The 20,976-nt window shown below is 39.9% G+C and overlaps 1 protein-coding gene across 1 annotated transcript in view; it reads left to right on the top strand.

The window, feature by feature from the left end:
* Positions 1–20,976, top strand: part of hydin (HYDIN axonemal central pair apparatus protein) — a 1,560,590-nt gene that overhangs the window by 233,370 nt on the left and 1,306,244 nt on the right. The window contains exon 9 of the mRNA XM_069900939.1: positions 11,637–11,820. Within this exon, the coding sequence (XP_069757040.1) occupies positions 11,637–11,820 (184 nt within the window). The remainder of the gene's footprint in view (positions 1–11,636; positions 11,821–20,976) is intronic.

The following is a 20,976-nucleotide window of genomic DNA, read 5'->3' as shown; positions in this document are numbered from 1 at the left end:
GTGTACCAGAAAGAGTGGAGCAAGTAAGAAGAGTAACCAGAAAGAGTGTAACCAGAAAGATTAAACCGGAAAGAGTGTAATCGGAAAGAGTGTAACCAGAAAGAGTAATCATAAAGAGTGTAACCAGAAAGAGTAATCATAAAGAGTGTAACCAGAAAGATTAAACCGGAAAGAGTGTAATCGGAAAGAGTGTAACCAGAAAGAGTAATCATAAAGAGTGTAACCAGAAAGAGTAATCATAAAGAGTGTAACCAGAAAGAGTGTAACCAGAAAGGGTAACCAGGAAGAGTGTAACGAGAAAGGGTGTAACCAGAAAGAGTAACCAGAAAGAGTAAACCAGAAAGAGTGTAACCAGAAAGAGTGGAGCAAGTAAGAAGAGTAACCAGAAAGAATGTAACCAGAATGAGTAACCAGAAAGAGTAACCAGAAAGAGTGTAATCAGAAAGAGTGTAACCAGAAAGAGTAACCAGTATGAGTAACCAGAAAGAGTGGAGCAAGTAAGAAGTGTAACCAGAAAGAGTGTATTCAGAAAGAGTGTAACCAGAAAGAGTAACCAAAAAGGGTAACCAGAAAGAGCAACCAGAAAGAGTGTAACCAGAAAGAGTAAACTAGAAAGAATAACTAAAAAGAGTGGAGCAAGTAAGAAGAGTAACCAGAAAGAGTGTAACCAGATAGAGTGTAACCAGAAAGAGTAACCCAAAAGGAGTGGAGCCAGTCAGAAGAGTAACCAGAATGAGTCACCAGAAAGAGTGTAATCAGAAAGAGTAAACCAGAAAGAGTGTAACCAGAAAGAATGGAGCAAGTAAAAAGAGTAACCAGAAAGAGTGTAACCAAAAAGAGTAACCAAAAAGAGTAATGAGAAAGAGTAACCAGAAAGAGTGTAACCAGAAAGAGTGTAACCAGAAAGAGTAACCAAAAAGAGTAACCAGAAAGATTGTAACCAGAAAGAGTGTAACCAGAAAGAGTGTAACCAGAAAGAGTGGAGCAAGTAAAAAGAGTAACCAGAAATAGTGCAACCAGAAAGAGTAACCAAAAACAGTAACCAGAAAGAGTAACCAGAAAGAGTGTAACCAGAAAGAGTGTAACCAGAAAGAGTAACCAAAAAGAGTAACCAGAAAGATTGTAACCAGAAAGAGTGTAACCAGAAAGAGTGTAACCAGAAAGAGTGGAGCAAGTAAAAAGAGTAACCAGAAATAGTGCAACCAGAAAGAGTAACCAAAAACAGTAACCAGAAAGAGTAACCAGAAAGAGTCTAACCAGAAAGAGTGTAACCAGAAAGAATTTAATCAGAATGAGTAACCAGAAAGAGTGTAATCAGAAAGAGTAAATCAGACAGAGTAACCAAAAAGAGTGGAGCAAGTAAGAACAGTAACCAGAAAGTGTGTAACCAGAAAGAGTAACCAGAAAGAGTAACAAAAAAGAGTGGAGAAAGTAACAAGAGTAACCAGAAAGAATGTAACCAGAAAGAGTGTAACCAGAAAGAATGTAACCAGAAAGAGTAACCAGAAAGAGTGTAACCGGCATCTCGGGGGATCAGCGGCCCCGTCACCGTGAGTCGCGGGTTGGCCTGCGGCAGGGAGGGGGAGTGGGCAACGGTCCTGGCGAGGTCCGGCCCGAGGCCTCCGGTTCCGGGCGCTGGGAAGCGGCCTTGGCTTCCCCTGACACCAGCCAGGCCCCAAAACCAGAGTCCACGGTGAGACCCTGCAATGTAAACAGAGGATGTGGGGGCGTTTAGCGGGCTGACGCCAATGCATTCTGGGATTTGTTGTATTACTGTGAATGTGCTATACTGGCGCGGTGGCCAGCGGGCCACCTCTAATACATTTTTGAAAAGATCTTGCGGGCCAAATATAATTATATCGCGGGTCAAATTTGGCCCGCGGGCCAGAGTTTGACATGTGTGCCCTATGCCATCGGAACTCTGTAATTAGTAAGGGATTTCTTAAGGTGGGATGTGAGTGGGAAGGAAAGGGTGAGAATCACTACTCTAGACCCAATTGTTACTGAAATATTTTGCTTGAGAAAAATTGTCATTGACCCATTTCCTTTAGTGTTCTGAAACCGTGCACATGACGAGTCAATGAGGGATGATTAAAGCAGTGGTCTTCAAACTTTTTCTTCCCACCCATAGACCACCTTAAGCAATCCCTTACTAATCACAGAGCACCAATGGCACAGGGACGCGAGTGGAAAGAAAAAGGTTGAGAACTGTTGTATTGTGGTAACTCCACATCTGATTAGGTTAATTGTTAGGCAAGTGGTCAGAGAAGGACCCCCCACCCCACCCCAAGAAAGGCTTAAATCACAGGAACAAAATAAGCTTCTGTCTCACTGCTCCCAATCTTACACACAGTTCTGATGTGGAATGTGGGGTCGCAGCTCCACGTTCACCCAAATTCAGGTGCTGTCTGTGTGGAGTTTGTACGCTCTCCCCTTGTCTTGGACCAACAGGTCGGTCGCCTGATGAAGGCACCATTGAAACGCCGGCATCCGGGGCGGTGGAGGAATTGGCTGAAAAGAGCGCATTGATCCCACCCCCCTCCCATGGTTGGAGAGCGATTAAACTGCGATCTCACGGCGCCGGGCTCGTCTCCAACAAAAGGAGCGGGAGGCAGGGTCCGCTGTGCATGGAGCGAGGGGGAAGGCATCGCCAACGAGATGTTCGGTCCGGCGTCGCCGCTGAAGCGCAGACCCAGCGAGGATGGTCCCCAACTCCAGCCGCGTCTGTGTGTCCGGGACCCGGGCGGGGTGAGTGCGGCGCTCCGATCCCCGGGATTCGGGACTCTGAGATCCCTCCACACCTCCGGGGCGTCTTCATTTTCACCTTCAGTGTGCAAGTGCTATACTGGCGTGGCAGCCAGCGGGCCAACTCTAATATATATTTAATATGATCTTGCGGGCCAAATTTGGCCCGCGGGCCAGAGTTTGACATGTGTGATCTAGATGATAGGGTGGCAAATTGGATTAGTAAATTTGCAGATGATACCAAGGTTGGCGATGGTGTGGACAGTGAGGAAGATGATCAAAGGTTACAGGGTGATATAAGACGGTTAGAAAATGGGCTGAAAGATGGCAGATGGAGTTTAATACTGATAAATGTGAGCTGCTATATTTTGGTAGGACTAAGTCATGCATGTTAAATGGTAAACAATTGAGGAGTGCAGTGGTACAAAGGATTTAGATGTCATGGTACATAATTCCCTGAAAGTTGAATCACATGTAGTGAAGAAGGCATTTAGCATGTTGGCTTTCATAAATCAGAGTATTGAATAAAAGATTTGGGATGTTATGTTGAGGTTGTATAAGACATTGGTGAGGACAAATTTGGAATACTGTGTGCAGTTTTGGTTGCTGAATTACAGGAAGGATATAAACAGAGTAGGGAGAGTGCAGAGGTTTACGAGAGTGTTACTGGGGTTTCAGGGTTTGAGTTACAGGGAAAGGTTAGGCAGGCTGGGACTTTTTCCCTGGAGTGTAGTCAATTGAGGGGTGATTTGATAGAGGTATTCAAAATTATAAGGGGGATAGGCTTTTTCCACTGAGAGTGGGGGAGATTCAAACAAGAGGGCATGAATTGAGAGTAAAAGTGGAGAAGTTTAGGGGAATTTCTTCACGCCAAGGGTGGTGGGGGTATGGAATGAACTTCTGGCAGTGGTGATAGAAGTAAGATTGATGTTAATATTTAAGGAAAAGTTGAATAGGTATGTGGACGGGAGCATTATGGATGGTTATGGGCTGAATGCAGGCCAGTGGGACTAGATGGGAGAAATTATTCATCATGGACTAGAAGGGATGAACTGGTCTGTTTCTGTGCTGTAAATGGTTATTCTCACACCATAGCATAGGATTTTCCAACTCCTCTATAGTGCAACTTATTAGTGCGACACTGGCCCTGAAAGCTGGTAATTAATTGCCTTTTTATAGTTTCATTTACCTGTGTGAACATGACCAATATGGGATGGGTGGTCATTTTAATCCTGATTCTTACCCGCCAAAGTAGGTAGTAAACTTTATTCAAACAGCGGGTGGGGCCGAATGTTTGCTCCCATCTTCACCAAAAAGGTTGTGTTTTGCTTCAGAAAACTTTTACAACTTTAAACTTTTATTTAAATTTTTATTGATTCTTGTTTATTTTAATTTTATTTAATCATTTATTTTCTCAATTTTTTTTGCTGGTTGCTTGGGGTTGCCATTTGCTTGAATTCTAGATAATGGGGATTTTGCTGTAATAAGGAGAAACAATTCTTGGTTCTACCCTATAATACTTGTAAGTTTCTATACCTCTACCAGGTCTCCAACCAAACTTTTGCTGCTCCATGGAAAACTAACTCAATTTATCCAGTCCACTCCTTATTATTCACACCTTCCTCCAACAGTTTATTGCCTAGTGAAGGTGATTTCCTTCAAACCAAACTGACATTTTGTTCTGTTTAGCTTTAATCCATACTTCTGGATGTGTACTAGCACTTCAATGTATTGCTTTGCTCCTGTGTGGATCCCCATAGGATCATAGCGCAGGTGTCTGTGGACCCCAAACTTTGCAAATTTTGAAAGATAGTTGGATGGGAAAAAAAAGATGGGTTTGACCATCACTCAGAATCTCATCAGAAACAACAACAACAGTGCGCAGAAATACGAAATCCAAATGGGCAAGAGAATGACTGATTCCACCTGCACTGAATTCGTCCATCATTATTGAATGAAGATCTACCGGGACCAATGCCTGAAGAGGGCACACAAAATCAGTGAACCGGTGTGGACTCGAAAGGCCAACATGGCCTGTTTCCGCTCCGTAAATGGTTATATAGTTATATGGTTATCAGAGCTAATGCATTTCACATGGCCTCCAGTGTAAAATGCTTACCCATCTTCCTGCGATGCCAATGCTGTCATGCTGCGGGTCCCACCTACTTTTGCATTGGGATGCTGGGTCCCTATTTAAAGGGTCGCACTGAACCGCCTTTTCTTGGTTCAGTGTGAATACTCCAATCTGACCCGACCTGGCTTTAAACATGGGTTGATGACATGCCAATTTACCAGGATCTCAGAGTGAAAGCACCTCCTGTTGTTCCTGATGAGGGCAACTACTGTCATGTCATCTGCAAACTTCTTGACTCTATTTGAGCTGGATCTGATGATGCATTAGTTGGTCAGTAACATGAACAGGAGCAGGCTGAGCACACAACCTTGAGGTATGCCAGTAATCAGAGTGACGGTGCTCGATGCTCTGATACTGACCCATACAGACTGTGGTCTTTCCATTGTCAAGTCCAGAATCCAGTTACAGAGAGGAGTGTTGAATTCCTTTGAGGTCAGCTTCTCCATCATCCTCTGGGGAATGATCGTATTAAATGCCGAGCTGAAGTCAGTACTATTTAATGCACCTGGGCATGACTGGGATCAAATAATTGCAGGATGATGTAAATCCATGCAGAAAGATAGAGGAAAACAATACAGAAACTAAAGCAAAAGTTAGGACAGAGAAAATTAAGAGTAGAATACTGAAAAGTCAAATGCAAAAGATGTAGGTACTACATTCTAGAAGGACAATGAGTGTAAGGGCACTCTATCTGGATGTCTGTGGTATTTTAAACAATTAAACAGTGGCATAAATTAGTAGAAAGGGGTATGATTTAGTGACATTATAGAAGCCTAGTTGCAGGAGGGGCATGATTGGGAATTAAATATCCAAGTGTATCAGGCAATTCAAAACAATAAGCAAGAAGATGAGGGAGGTGGGGTAGCACACTTAATGATGAGATCAGCGCAGTAGTTGGAGACAATATAAGATGTAAGGAGAAGAATGTTCAATCCATTTGGGTGCAGATTATGAATAGTAAAGAGAAAAAAAAACACTGATGGGAGTTATCTGTAGGCCACTAAATAATAACATTACACTGGCACAGACAATAAACTAAGGACTATTTAATGGAACAACATTTCTCATGGGGGACTTTACCTTGAATAAGGCTGGACTAGACAATCTTGAGGAGGAACTCAAAAATGCATCTGTGATAGCTTTCTTGAAAGGCACATTACTAAACCTACAAGGGAGCATGGTATCTTAGATTTTAGATGTTGTGCAATGAGACAGGAAAAATTAATGATCTTGGCAATGGGCAAGATCTGCGATCACAGTATGATTGAATTTCTCAGACAAATGGAGGGTGTATTGTTTAGACATACAGGACAGTAACAGGCCCTTTTGGCCCACAAGCCCATGCTGCTCAAATATCTCAATCACCCTACCACTCTGTATGTTATGAAGGGTGAGTGGAAACCAGAGCACCTAGAGGCCACGCAGTCATAAGGAGAACATATAAACTCCTTACGGATAGTACAGGATTCAAACCTCAGTCGCTCATGTTGCAATAGCAGCTAACTGTGCTATTTCCAATAGTGTGATCTAAATCCAGTCTATGCCTTTGTGGTTGGATATTTTGGGAACAGTGGAGGACTTTCAAAGAGGTTTTTCACTGTGCTCAACAAAATCAGTCCATTTATACTTTATTTCAATAAAATGTTGTTCTTCTAATTTGCGTTTGCCTCCAACCTGGCAGTACATGCTATGGACAGACATCTCAGTGATGCAATGGGATATGAAATTGAAATGGTTGGCCACTAGGTAGAGTGGGTAGAGTGAAGGTGCTCAATGGAGCAATTGAGTAATTGCCCAATCTGTGTCCAATCTCTCCTACATAAAGGAGACCTCACCATGATTCTGGCTGAATCCTTTGACAACCTTTGCTATGATAAGATATTATGATAAGATGTAGGAACAGAATTAGACAATTTTCTATGCATTTGAATCATAGCTGATGTATTTTTCCTCTCAACCCTGTTATCCTGCCTTCTCCCCATAATCTTTGATATCCTAAGCCATGAGTGGGCCAGATGGTGTGTCAGTGCTTGACCAGAGGTCCACACTAATATTTTTTAAGACATTCAGCATGGTAAAAGGCCATTTCAGCTCACTTGCTGCCCAATTTATTTATATAAATAAAAATTCTCATGGGCTGAAATGTCCTGTTACTGCGCTTTATGTCTAAATTTAAAATTAAGTACAAAGCATTATTTAGTGAATACGTTTAACAGTCAGAGCTTAACGACGAAAAGCTACAATAGCTTATTTACAGCTACCTATTGAACTCTTTTTAAACACAACTATGAAACAAAACTGAAAGCACAACATGAAAAATGCAATTTTTGGTCAAATTTGAAATATAGTGCAATAAATTTATCTTGGTTTGAGAGCGCAGTGTCAACAAAAGAAAAATATTTACAACCTTTTCACATTTAAAATCAGATTCCACTGCCCACCTGGTATGGCAGCGCTCGATTGTCTCACAATGCATTGCACTACGGTAGTCAAAACAACTGCTTTGGCACAAGCTGCCACTGTTGGAGGGGTTTAAAAAATTGCAGCTAATTGCTGAGCATTGGAGTGCGGGCCGGATAAATTTGGATCCAGACACCAGCTTCACTTGTTTGCCTGCTGGCGCTGGTCTCGCCCTGCTGGCAAATGACATCAGTGTCCATTACCTGTGAACCAAACCCACACATTCAAAACACAATCATTGCCCTTTTGAAATCTGATCGCACTGGCCACCTGGCATGGCAGTGCTCAATTGTCCCACAATGCACTGTCCTATGGAAGCTGAAACAACTGCTTTCGTGCAAGCTGTCAATGTCCCACAATGCACTGCTCTACAGAAGCTGAAACAACCGCTTTCACACAAGTTGCCACTGTTGTTGGGGTTTAAAAAAATATGTGTAGCTTTGGGTTGTGGGCCATATAAATTTGGATCGGGCTGTAGGTTGCGCACCCCTGCCATAATCAATGAATACCACAGATTCACCACTGCAGAACATTTTGTGTCATCCACAAATTTACTAATAAGTCCATTTATACTTTAATCCAAATCATTTATAGTGTTCCCTGCACTGATCCATGTGGAACATCACTGGCAATAGACCTCCAATCAAAATAAAACACTTCGCCACTACCCTCTGTCTACTATTGTCAAGCTAATTTTAAACCCATTCTTTCATGTCTCCATGGATCCCATATGGCTTAATCTTCTGCATCAGCCAACCATAAGGGACCTTGTTTAAAACTTTAATAAATTTCATCCACTGGCCCCTGCATCAATCATCTTTGTCAACTCCTCTTTCTACTATCCTTCAAATAGTGAATAGATCTGCACACTATACTCCCAGTACAATTTACCTGCATCTTGCATGGCTTTAACGTGATGATCCAACTCTCCAACTCTATACCTGACGGATGAAGCATACCGTATGCCTGCTTCACCATTCTGTTTACCCGCGTCACCATTTTGTGTCATCAAGCCAAGTTTGCTTGCATATCATGGATCTCAGGTGATCTGACCTTCTACCAAACGGACCTGTTAAAAGCCTTGCTAAAGTCCACGTTGACTACCTTGGTGTTGTCAATTATCCTGGTATTTTTTTCTTCTTCAAAAATCTCAATCAAATTCCTAAGATATGAATGCCTGCATACAAAACCATGTTAGCTACAGTCTTTGTCTTTCTGAATGCATTTAGATCCCGAGTGTCAGAATCTTCTCCAGTAACTTTCCCGTCACTGATTTTAAACTCACTAGCCTGGAGTTCTCTGTGTTACCCTGCAGTCTTTCTTCGAATGATAGAATCAGAGAGATTTACAGAATGGAAACAGACCATTGGGCCCAACTTGTACATGCTCATCATTATCAACCTGATTTCCCTATATTTGGCTCAAAGTCTTTCCAATCCATGTACTTTTTCAATGTCTTTTGAATGTTGCAATTATACACACATCTACTGCTTCATTTTGCAGCTCATTCCACATATCTACCAACTTCTGTGTGAAAAAGGTGCCCATCAAATCCCTTTTAAACTATCCCTTCTCACCTTAACTTTTAAATAAAGGCACCATGTTAGCCATTCTTCACTTTTCTGGTACCTTATCCATGGCTAATGATGATACAAATATCTCTGACAGGCGGGTTTCTTCCCAGGATGCTCATTATGTCCTTAGATACACTTGATCTGGCCCTGGGGTTTTGTTCTCCTTTATGTGCTCTAAGAATGTCAGTAGCAGCTGTTTTGAAGTACACCACTATCTTCTTTCCTGAATTTCCTAGATTCCATCACTTTCTCAGAGACAAGAAGTATTTATTTAAGATCTTGCTCATTTTCCAAGGCCACACACATAGAAAACTATACTGATCCTTAAGGGAATCCTATTCTTAGATTATAGGATCTCTTAGTATACTTACAGCACCTCCTCATCTGATATGCATTTTTTAAATGGTTTTGAGCATCTCTGGAGCAGTGTAGGAATTTCAAGTCAGAAGAGGTGGGCAGAGTGGGAAAGAGAATTAAAGTGACAGGAGAGCAGAGGCTCGATGTACCCTTGTGGATTGAAAAGAGGTGTCAAAGCAATCACTAATCTGTCTTTTGATTCTTCAGTTTTGTGAAGCCAACTGTGAGCATTGAATGCCAAGCAGAAAATTGGAAAAACTTCAGAAGCATTACTGCTTCATCCAGAAGAACACTTTGTGTTCACATTCCAGCATCTGCAATTGCTTATATTTCCTGAGAACATTTTGAGTCCTTGAAAGAGGGAAGAAAGAAGTGAAAGGGTGGTTGCTGATTTTCTTACAGTTGTAATGAGAAGTGGAAAAATGGCCAAAGGAATCCAGAGGCAATGGTCCCTGAGAAATGCTGAAAAGGGAGGGATTCTTGTTGGGGGTATAGACATTTTGGAGGAGGATCTGCTGTGGAGGCTGCTGGTGTGGAAAATTAGGGCAATAGAAAACCTGCTCTAGCTGTGTTTGGGAGAAGATTGGGAGTTTGGGAAATAGAGGGATTGCAGTTTGTGAACCATGTCAACCATGGTATAGGGAAGCCATGGTTAAAGTAAAAGGAAGGCATCTGAAATGCACTGGTGTAGAAAGTCTCTTCATTGGAACAAGTATGGTGGAGGTGGAGAAACTGGGAGAATGCCATAGAGTCCTTACTGGGTGCATGATGAACACAGTTTTATTGAGATAATCACAAATGGATCAGATGGAAATTGACAGGAAAATTAACAAAGCAGTTTCTGAAAGGCAAATGGAGATGAGCTCACATGAAGTCTGAATGCTACAATCTGGGGAACAACCAGTTAATGTTACATGTATCAAGGCAATTAAGTTGCAAGTCTGATCACATGGTAAGAATGGCTTTGAATTGTGAAGGACATTGGCAGACTGAGAAAGGCATGAGAAGAAATAGTGCCCTCTCCAATCCGTGTGACAGGTGATCTTGGACAGCTTGCCAGTTATGAAAATATCTGGCCCATTGTTTCTCTCTTCAAGATCACCTCTAATTGCCCTGGACTCCCATTTCTCCCTTTGATAATATTTTCTCTTCACCTTATCTGGTTCACTCTGCCTGTGTTGGCTTCCTTCTCTCTTCCAACCAGATTGTTGGACTTGTTCTTGCATTCTCTTGCTCAGTATTTTCTTTATGTGTGCGATGTTTGAAGTATTGGATGAAAGGAATGGAGCATCAGAGGTATGAAGTGACGACACTTTCCTAGCAGATCTTTGACAGAGAGAGTAATTCCAAAGGATTGACAAATATTAGATCATAAGATATAAGAGTAGAAGTAGGCTATTTGGCCCATCGAGTCTGCTCTGACATTCTGTCATGAGATGATCATTCTCCCACTCAGTCCCATTCCATTGCCTTCTCCCAATACTCTGACTGTTCAGATACCTGTCAATCTCTGTCTTAAATACATCCAATGACCTGGCCTCCACAGCCACCCATGGTTTCAAATTCCAGATGTTTACCCTTCTCTGGCTAAAAAAAAAATCTGTTTTAAATGGCCGTTCTTCAATCTTGAAGTTGTGCCCTGTTGTCCTTGACTTCCCTACCATGGGAAACAGCTTTGTCACATCTACTGTGTCCTTTCCACCATTAAAAATGAATTTATATAAATTACTGGAATTTTTCCCCTTTCCCACTTTAATCAGCAGTTAATATGCAAGTGCAGACATTTCATGTGACCAAGGTGTCATTATTATGAAGCCATTGGGGCAGTGCCACCATCTACATGGCATTGTTTGCTTGCCATAAGCTCCTGGTGAGATTTTCATATTAGGAAGGTGATTCACAAAGCAGTTGTAGTGGTGTAATGACAACAAGAATCCACAACAAAATACTTTAGAAATAAATGCAGAAAATAAACTGGTCACTCATCATCTGAGGAGAAAATAGGTGGTTATTCTGCGAAGCTGTCGTGCTCCACACAGGTGAGTTGGCATCTCCTTAGGTGCTGATTAATGTGTTATATATTTTCAGCCACTCCTGTCAGTCAACAAAGAGAAGACATTTTTATGGATAATGAATGTGATAATGAGTTTATTGTCATACACAATGTACAATGTACATATGCACTGACATTCTTACTTGCTGCAGCAGAAAAGCCACTTTGAAAAAAGAAACAATGTACTAAATACACAAAAAAAAGATAATAAATGTTCACAGTGCAAATAAAGACTTAGCAATTACTGAGGCAGTATTGTGCTCTCATTTCCTGTCACTCTTTGAGCTCACCTGATCTGGATGTGTCTTGTCAGGTTCTTTTCAGATTTGATGAGTGAAGAGGAGGAAGAGACTGACCATTTTTTGAAGGAATGCGCAGGAGACCCGGCACTGCGTGAACGTGTTTCTGTCCTTTCCCGCATTTTCCTGAATCGTCGCCGAATGGTGCAGGATGACAAGATGCTGCTGACTGATGATACCTTCTCCATTGAGCCAGTGGTAAGTGGCTATATTGGATTTAGAGATAATCATACACCTGTGGGCAATGAATGTTTGTTCTTGGAGGAAATCTGCAGGCTAACATACGTTGAACCATTTTTAAAAATTTCAATTTTATGCTCAACAAAAGGAGAATCCATGCGAATTAAATATTTTCGATCGGAGAGATGCACATCAGCATTTTGTACACAGTGGCAGCATTATACCCTGAATGTCCCTCAGACTTCAGATTTTAGATTTATTGTCAGGGTAGATACATAACATCATATACAACCCTGAGATTCTTGTTCTAGTGGGAGAGGCCAAAAAAAAACTGATACAATGTTCACATGAAAACAAAGAAATGTGAATAAACTGACTGTGCAAAGCAGAGATAGAGAAAAAAAATCAATAAAGTGCAAAAGTAAGAGTCCTTAAATGAGTCCCTGATTGAGTTGTCCTTAAATAAGACTGTTTGGGTGGAATTGAGGGGTGAAGGAGGCATAAGGGTGCTAATAGGGGTGTATTACAGACCACCAAATGGGCCAAGAAAATTAGAGGAACAAATTTGTAGGGAGATAACGTATATGTGTGAGAATCATAAGGTAGTGATCATGGGAGATTTTAACTTCCCTCACATTGATTGGGATACCCATACAGTTAGAGGGCTGGATGGGCTAGAGTTCGTTAAATGTGTTCAAGATTGTTTTCTAAATCAATTAGTAGAAGAACTGACTCGGGATGGTGTAATACTGGATCTCCTGTTAGGGAACGAGCTAGGTCAGATATCGGACATTAATGTTGGAGAACAAATTGGGTCTAGTGATCATAACTCTGTTAGTTTTCAGATAGTTTTAGGGAAGAGCAAGGAGGGGCCTAAAGTTGAGGTTCTGGATTGGAGAAGAGCAAATTTTGAAGGAATAAGAAGGGATTTGGGGAGTATTGAGTGGGACAGGATATTTTCAGGTAAGGATGTAAAAGAAAAATGGAGGATATTCAAAAAAGAAATTTTGAGGGTACAGAGTAGATATGTCCCAGTGAGGATCAAAGGAAAGGCTGGAAGTCATAGGGAGGCTTGGTTTTCGAGGAATATTGGAGATTTGGTTAGGAGAAAAAGGGAGGTGGACAAGAGGTATAAAGAGAGGGAGCTGAGAATTTGAAGGAGGACTACAAGGAGTGTAGAAGGAATCTTAAGAAATTAGAAAGGCCAAAAAAAGGCATGAAGAGGCTTTGGCAGACAGAGTAAAAATAAATCTAAAGGGTTTCTATAGGTACATTAAAAATAAAAGATTAGTGAGGAATAAAATTGGACCCCTTGTAGATAGCAAGGGTAGGCTGAGTGAGAAGTCAGAGGAAATGGGGAAAATTTTGAATGATTTCTTTGACTCAGTATTCACTAGGGAAAAAAATATTGAACCAGTTGAAGTAAAGAAAAATAGTGGGGAGGTCATGAAGCATATAAGGATAACCGAGGAGGTAGTGATGGCTGTGTTGAAAAAGATAAAGGTGGATAAATCTCCGGGACTGGACAAAATATTCCCAAGGACACTCAGGGAGGCTTGTGGACAGATAGTGGGGCCATTAACAGAGATATTTAGGATGTCTCTGGCCACGGGGGTAGTGCCAAAGGATTGGAAGGTGGCACATGTGGTTCCGCTGTTTAAGAAGGGGTCCAAATGTAAACATGGGAATTATAGGCCCATGAGTCTGACGTCTGTGGTGGGCAAGTTGATGGAAAGTGTTCTGAGGGATGGTATTTACAAATATTTGGAGGTACAGGGATTAATAGGGAGTAATCAGCATGGATTTGTCAGGGGTAGATCATGCTTGACAAACTTGATTGAGTTTTTCGAGGGGGTTACAAAAAAGGTTGATGAAGGGAAAGCTGTGGGTGTTGTCTATTTAGACTTTAGTAAAGCTTTTGACAAAGTTCCCCACAGGAGGTTAGGAAAAAAAGATGGAGGCATTAGGTATAAATAAGGAGGTAGTGAAATGGATTCAGTAATGGTTGGATGGGAGGTGTCAGAGAGTAGTGGTAGAAAATTGTTTGTCTAATTGGAGGCTGGTGACTAGTGGAGGTCCTCAGGGATCGGTCCTGGGTCCACTATTGTTTGTTATATATATTAACGATCTGGAAGTAGGGATGGAGAATTGGATAAGCAAGTTTGCGGATGATACAAAGATTAGAGTTGTTGTGGACAGTGAGGAAGATTACCATAGATTAAAAGGTGATTTAGGAAGGCTGGAGGTGTGGGCTGAGAAATGTCTGATGGAATTTAATACAGATAAATGTGAGGTGTTACATTTTGGAAAGGCAAATCTAAATAGGTCATATGCATTAAATGGTAGGCTATTGAGATGTGTAGAGCAACAAAAGGATTTAGGAGTGATGGTAAATAGTACCCTCAAGGCTGATACTCAGGTAGATGGTGTGGTGAAGAAGCCATTTGGAAAGTTGGCCTTCATAAATTGGAGTATTGAATTCAAGAGTAGGGAGGTTATGATGAAATTGTACAAGGCATTGGTGAGGCCAAATTTGGAGTACTGTGTACAGTTTTGGTCACCAAATTATAGGAAAGATATAAACAAAATAGAGAGAGTGCAGAGAAGGTTCACGAGAATGTTGACAGGATTTCAAGGTTTGAGTTACAGGGAAAGGTTGTGTAGACTAGGGCTTTTTTCTCTGGAGCGTAGAAGATTGTGGGGGGACTTGATAGAGGTGTTTAAGATTTTAAAAGGGACAGACAGAGTAAATGTGGATAGGCTTTTTCAATTAAGAGTGAGGGAGATTCAAACAAGAGGGCATGGTTTAAGATTGAAGGGGGAAAATTACCGTAGATTAAAAGGGGAACATGAGGGGAAATTTCTTTACGCAAAGGTTGGTAGGGATGTGGAATGAGCTTCCGGCAGACGTGGTTGAGACGGGATCATTGGTTACATTTAAGGAAAGACTGGATAGTTACATGGAGAGGAGAGGACTGGAGGGGTATGGACCTGGTGCTGGTCAGTGGGACTAGGAGGGTGGGGATTTGTTATGGCATGGACTAGTAGGGCCGAACTGGCCTGTTCTGTGCTGTAAGTGGTTATTTGGTTATATGGTTATAAGTCCCTGATTGAGGAGTCTGATGGTGGAGGGGGAGCAGCTGTTCCTGAACCTGGTGGTGTGAGTCTAGTGGCAGTAGTTCTATAAATGTTCTCGTTGTTGGGGAGGGTTTTAGCTGTGATGTCCTGGCCTGTGTCCACTACCTTTGCATGGCTCAGGGATTGGTATCCCTGTACCAGGCCGTGATGGATTCGGTCAGCACACTTTCCACTATAAATTGGTAGAAGTTTCCATGGGTTTCCAATGTTATGTCAAACCTTTGCAAAATCCTGAGGAAGTAGAGGCACTGATGTGCTTTCTTCATGATACTGACTGCAAGAACTTAAATTTCCTCATCCTCTTCACCTCTGATCCACCAATGATCACTGGTGATCATTAGCTGGCATGTCAGTTTTTCCATTGACAACTTGCATGCTTTCTCATGCTAAATTGATGGCTTGTTCATGCCTTGTTTGTAAATCACATGATCCCATTATTTAATCTTTGATGACTCAGGTGATGACTTGAGCAAATGTCATAAATGTTGGCATGAAAATATCGGGAGTGAGTTTTATTCAATTCCCAAGAGGGATGATTGGTAACTTGACCACGTACACAGCTTCAAACATAACCCTACAAGGGGAAGCAGCGATTCCCTTGCAGTCTTCCAATCTAGCGTTTGTTTTTTCCGATAGAGACAAGCAGTACGATTGATTTCAGAACATCTGCATTCATCTTCTGGGGTGGCCAGGAGCTCCCATTTGCCTGCTGCATTTACTCCACATCCATTTTCCATTCTGATCCTCTGTCCATGGCCTCCACACTGTTCTAACAAAGGCCAACATAAAGTTGAGGAATATCATGACACCTTTCAACAGTATATGTTGCAAGCTTCTTGATTCAATATCAAATTCTACAGCTTCAAGTAATATTTAATTCTCAATTGATGTCATCATCATTGACCATTATCAGATTGTATAAATGATCAGCTTGGAGTCTCAAGAATCGTTGCTAATGAAAATATTTCAGAAGTACTTAACTGACTAGCTTTATGGAACATGCATTGAAAATTCCATTGTGCTGAAGCAAGATCATGTAATACAATGTTTTGGTATGTAACATGTTTCACTTTCAATTAAAAATCAAATGAAATGGGGAAATTTGGGACTTTCTAAGAGTTGTAAGAAGTCCAAAGGGTTCCTTCCAGACTCTCCTCGAGAGTCTGGAAGGACCAAGAAGCCTAATTGTATAGGACATCAAACACTGTTATGCCAGCCCTTACTCAACTGAATTTTGACCCATGCATATATGGCCCATGAAAGTTTATGAGGTGTGTTTCAGGAATAAGGGGCATTTGCTTAATAAGCTGATTCCAGATCATGGATACCCTTTTTAAGTAACATATTTAGACCGTGTTGAAAATCCTTCAGTTTCCAAGCCTCTCATCAAACTCGCAAACATTGTTTAGCTGCTGTTATGAGCCCAGAGAACTTCAAAACCCAGCAGCAATAGAAATTCACCAAGACAGTGGTTATTTAAACAAAAGCTGCTTTTAATTTTCTTTAAATATAAAAACAAGATCGAACGTTAACTTATTATTATTAACTTAATTTAACCTAACTTAACCCCCTTCTAATTCTAAGCGTATGTGTATGTAATGTGTATATGTTCAGGAAAGTTCTTTGTTTCACAGTCCAATGATTCACTTCTCACTTCTCCAAGTTCACCCGTATCAGGCAATTCTTATACTGTGCACAGAATTTAACATTTATGAATCTTCACCAGGCTCTGGTGCTTAAAGTCAAATGGTTACGACTCAGGAAGGTTCTTGTTGGTTTCAGAGACAAATTTGTTGCTTGTTGGACACACACACAAATTGATTTCCTCCAATCAGTCACTTCAGTGTCATGCCAAAGAAACTTGGCCCATCATGTGTTTTCCAAATGATAATCTCTTCTTCCAGGTCATCACAGAATTCTTCTTGCTTCCCTTATTTCAGGAGAAACACTCTAGCCAGACATTTCCTCTTGAAAGGACTATAAGGGGTTTGAACAGGCTGAACTCTGAACTCACAACCTGTCTTCAAAATGGGGTTTTTCAACAAGCCTGCCAGCTTGCCATTTTGTAGCCTCAACTGCTACTGTAGAACTGACTTCTCTCTCTCTCTCTCTCTCTCTCTCTCTCTCTCTCTCTCTCTCTCTCTCTCACTCTTTCTCTCTCTCTCTCACTGAGAGAAGAATCCTGTTTGTTTTTTCCTAACTCTGCTTGTAAAAACCAAATAACCTCTCCCAAGGATACAAACCCAATCTTTGAAAATTCTTATCAGCATCTCTGAGCTTTTGAAGATCTTTCCAAAGCAGTTCCATTGTCTCTGCAAAGCTTCAACGCCTAGCTTCAGCAAATCTCTTGCATTTTAAATGAGATGTCTTTTGTGAAGTGTTAGTCTATTTGTGAAGTGAAGTATACCCCCACAGTCTATCTCTTTTAAAGACATATTTATTCATAACCATACTAATATAACCCGTAACACCACCAAGAAATTACCAGTCAGCTACTGACAACACAACTGTTCCAAGGCAACCACTATCCCTTTGATCTGATCCCTCCATCACCACCCACTTCTGAACCACCATCCTCTAGATCCACTACTCTTTTCCCATCCATGGCCGTGCAGAAAATTTCTTTCGGTGAACAAAGTTGATGCTGTTGCAAACACATGGGTCTTTGTCACTGTTGAATTCTGCAGCAGCAGGCACAGATTCTGATAAGAAGCTGACCCTTGTGGAGATCTTGGGGTCAGAGCAGACACCCCTTTTACATCAGGTTGGAAGATAGGCAGATTTTCATCTACAAACAAACAATGTGCCTGTAATTTCAGGTGAACCATCCCAAAATATATCGAGCATGTAGATACAACAAGCATTTAAGAAAATGCATGGTAATTTTGTTGATGAGTTGAGTAGAATAGACTAATACTCTCCAGAGACAATTTTATTGAGGGGTATTGGTACGAGCCCACAAGACCCCAAAACCCAGTTGCAATAGATATTCACCAAGACAAACTGTTGCTTAAACAATAATTACTTTTAATTATCTTTAAACATGAAAACAGAAACAAACTTTAACTTATCTATTATTAACTTACTTAACCTAACTTAACCCCCTTCTAATTCTAAGTTCACATGCATGAAATGTGTGTGTAAATTTAAGAAAAGTTCTTTGGTTCACAGTCCAATCTCACTTCTCATTCTTCCAAGTTCACTGGTTTCAGGCAATTCTTACACTGTGCACTGAATTTAATATGGAAAAGTTCAACAGGTTTTAGTTCTTGAAAGGTAAATGGTTCTTGTAGGTTTACAAAGAGAGATATGTTGCTCCAGGACATTCACAACTAAGGTACTTCCATCAGTCACCTCAGTGTCTTGTTGATGAAACTTGCCCCATCAGGGTTCTCCAGATGTTGAGAGCTGGAAGGACTCAATGAGTCAGGCAGTCTCCATTGGAGAGAAATGTATAGTCAACATTTTGAGTCAGGACCCTTTATTGAGTCCTGAAAAGGGTCACAATTTGAATTATTGTGTCCCCATTTCTCTCCATTGATACTGACTGATTTACTGAGTTCTTCCAGCTTCCAAATGTCTGCTCAAGATTTCAGTGTCTGAAGTTTCTTGTTCCTGGAGCAAGCCTAGAGCTTAAATTTGAAATGTAAACCAAAGCAGTTAAAAATAATTACTGAAGCCTGAAATCAGGAAGGCAATTCTCACACTTTGAAAATGCACATAATTATAAAGCATTTGATTGTTTACAAATACTGAAATGTGTCTCTCTTGGTCATGAATTTTTGAAATATAATTCATAGAAAATATTAATATTAGTAATTCATGGAATGTATTCCATCTGTGTTCATGTGTAGATGGAAAAAAATTGATACCAAATATGCAGTGAGATACCTCCTAGTATATTTTGAGTCATTAAGAATATTCAGAACTGAGGTAGATGGAGATTTGTGCTCAATTGGAATTAAGGGTTTAGAGGATTGGACAAGAAATTTTTTTGGACAAAGATTAGAGCAACCATGATATGGCCCACTCCTGCTATTTTTATGTTCTGATATGAATCATACCAACATTACATATCCATGTATCTAAAGGAATGGGTGACATCAGGAATTGAACCCTGCACTCCAAAATAGTAATGAAATAAAATAGAAAATTTGTTCTTGTTGAATTAACAATTTATCAATTGGCTTTCAAGTGTTCAGTGATTTTGTCAGTTATTGGTGTGATGAAATACATAACTAATAGCAAGGTATATAAAATTCATTCTCTTTTTTTTAAACTTTATTTAAAATTTTATGACATGAATAAAATAAAAATTACATTTAAAGAAATAATAAAAAATAAGATAATAAAAATTAGAATACTACATCATTAAACTACACAAATTAACCCCCCCCAATAATTATAACACAACATTAATCGTCTAATTTAAAATTAGTCCAACCCTCCCCCAAACTAAAGAGTGAAGAATTAATTAACAATGTTGTAAATAAAATAGAAAAAACCCCACTTACAAAAAAAAGATAAAACTTAACAACAAAAAAAATTACTAACAACAAAAAAATATAAATACTAAAATAATACCCTTAAACATATATTTAAATCAAACATAATACATGTATTTAACAAATGAAATCCACTTTAAAACTAAGTTCAAATATTAAAATCATATATCAACCACATATCTGTTATACAAAAAATCATAATTAATAATACATAAATACAGAATTTCCATTAATACCAAGTTTCCTTTATAATTCATCGAGAGAACAAAAACATCCCTTAGAAAAACAATCAGATAAACTTTTTATTCCCTTCCCCTCCCCTTATATAAAAAAAGAAAAAAAAAGAAAAAAAAGTTCAAACTTTTATAAAATTCTCCATATTCTTCATTTATAACATCTTCAAAATTCTCTATTGAAATTAACTTAATTTTATTAAACTCTTCTCCCTCAATGTATTTGTACTTGGTTTTCTTCTTTTTCTTCTTATCACCTTTCCCCTCATCTTCCTCTTCATCTAATTCAACATCCTCAATTTTTGACTTATTATCTTCTGTGATATCATCCTCTTAAAAAAGAGAGAAAAAAGAGAACCCCCCCAAAAAAAAGAGAGAAAAAAAAGGAGAGAAAAAACCCTCCTAATTCCCTCTCAATTACAATCAGAAAACAAAAAGAGTTAAAAACAAATATTTATTTAAAAAAAATCAAAAAAAACCTTCTTAACACAAAAATTAAAAAGAAAAAAAAACAGGTCGGAGGTCACGGCTACCTCCTCCTGTTTAAACCGCCTAAAGCGGTAACTCCCCCAAAATATTGGGTGTGAGATAACTCACAGGTAGCTGATGACTTCTGGAAACTAGTGCCCACCCAGTTCCCTCTCCCAACTCCCATTTCATTAAACTATCATCATTATTTAAACTATTTAAACTCTTCTCAAAAAAAAAGATAAAAGATTTATTTTTTTAAATCAACGTTACCATTGCTTCCATTTCTTTTAAAAATCTGGATCCCACCTTACATCTCTACTCTCTTTGGAGACCTTGAAGGACTACATCGTTCCTGAAACTGCATGATTGGTAGAGACTGAGCAAAGTCCATAACCTCTTTAGGATTGTCAAAGAACTTTGGCTGATTTCCATCCTGAAAAATCTTCAGTACCGCAGGATACCTGAATGTTGCCTTATGTCTTTTTTTCCACAACCGTTCTTTCACAGAATTAAATTCGCGTCGTTGAAACATAATTTCTTGACTCAAATCTTGATAGAAGAAAACAGGATTATTCTGAACCATCAAAGGAGATCTATTTTGCTGGGCATTTCTAATAGCCGTATGTAAAATTGTCTCTCTGTCACAATAGTTTAAACAACGGATCAGAACAGGTCTTGGATTCTGTCCTGAAAAAGATTTTCTTCTTAAAACTCTATGAGCACATTCCAGTATTAAACCTTCATGGAATTTATCCTGTCCTAACACTCGTGGAATCCATTCAGTAAAAATTTTTCTTGGATCTGGTCCTTCTATGCCTTCTGGCAAA

The sequence above is a fragment of the Narcine bancroftii genome, chromosome 10, assembly GCF_036971445.1.
Source record: "Narcine bancroftii isolate sNarBan1 chromosome 10, sNarBan1.hap1, whole genome shotgun sequence".
Classification (NCBI taxonomy): domain Eukaryota; kingdom Metazoa; phylum Chordata; class Chondrichthyes; order Torpediniformes; family Narcinidae; genus Narcine; species Narcine bancroftii.
The sequence above is the reverse complement of the archived record's forward strand: the minus strand, read 5'-3'. Positions and strand labels throughout refer to the sequence as shown.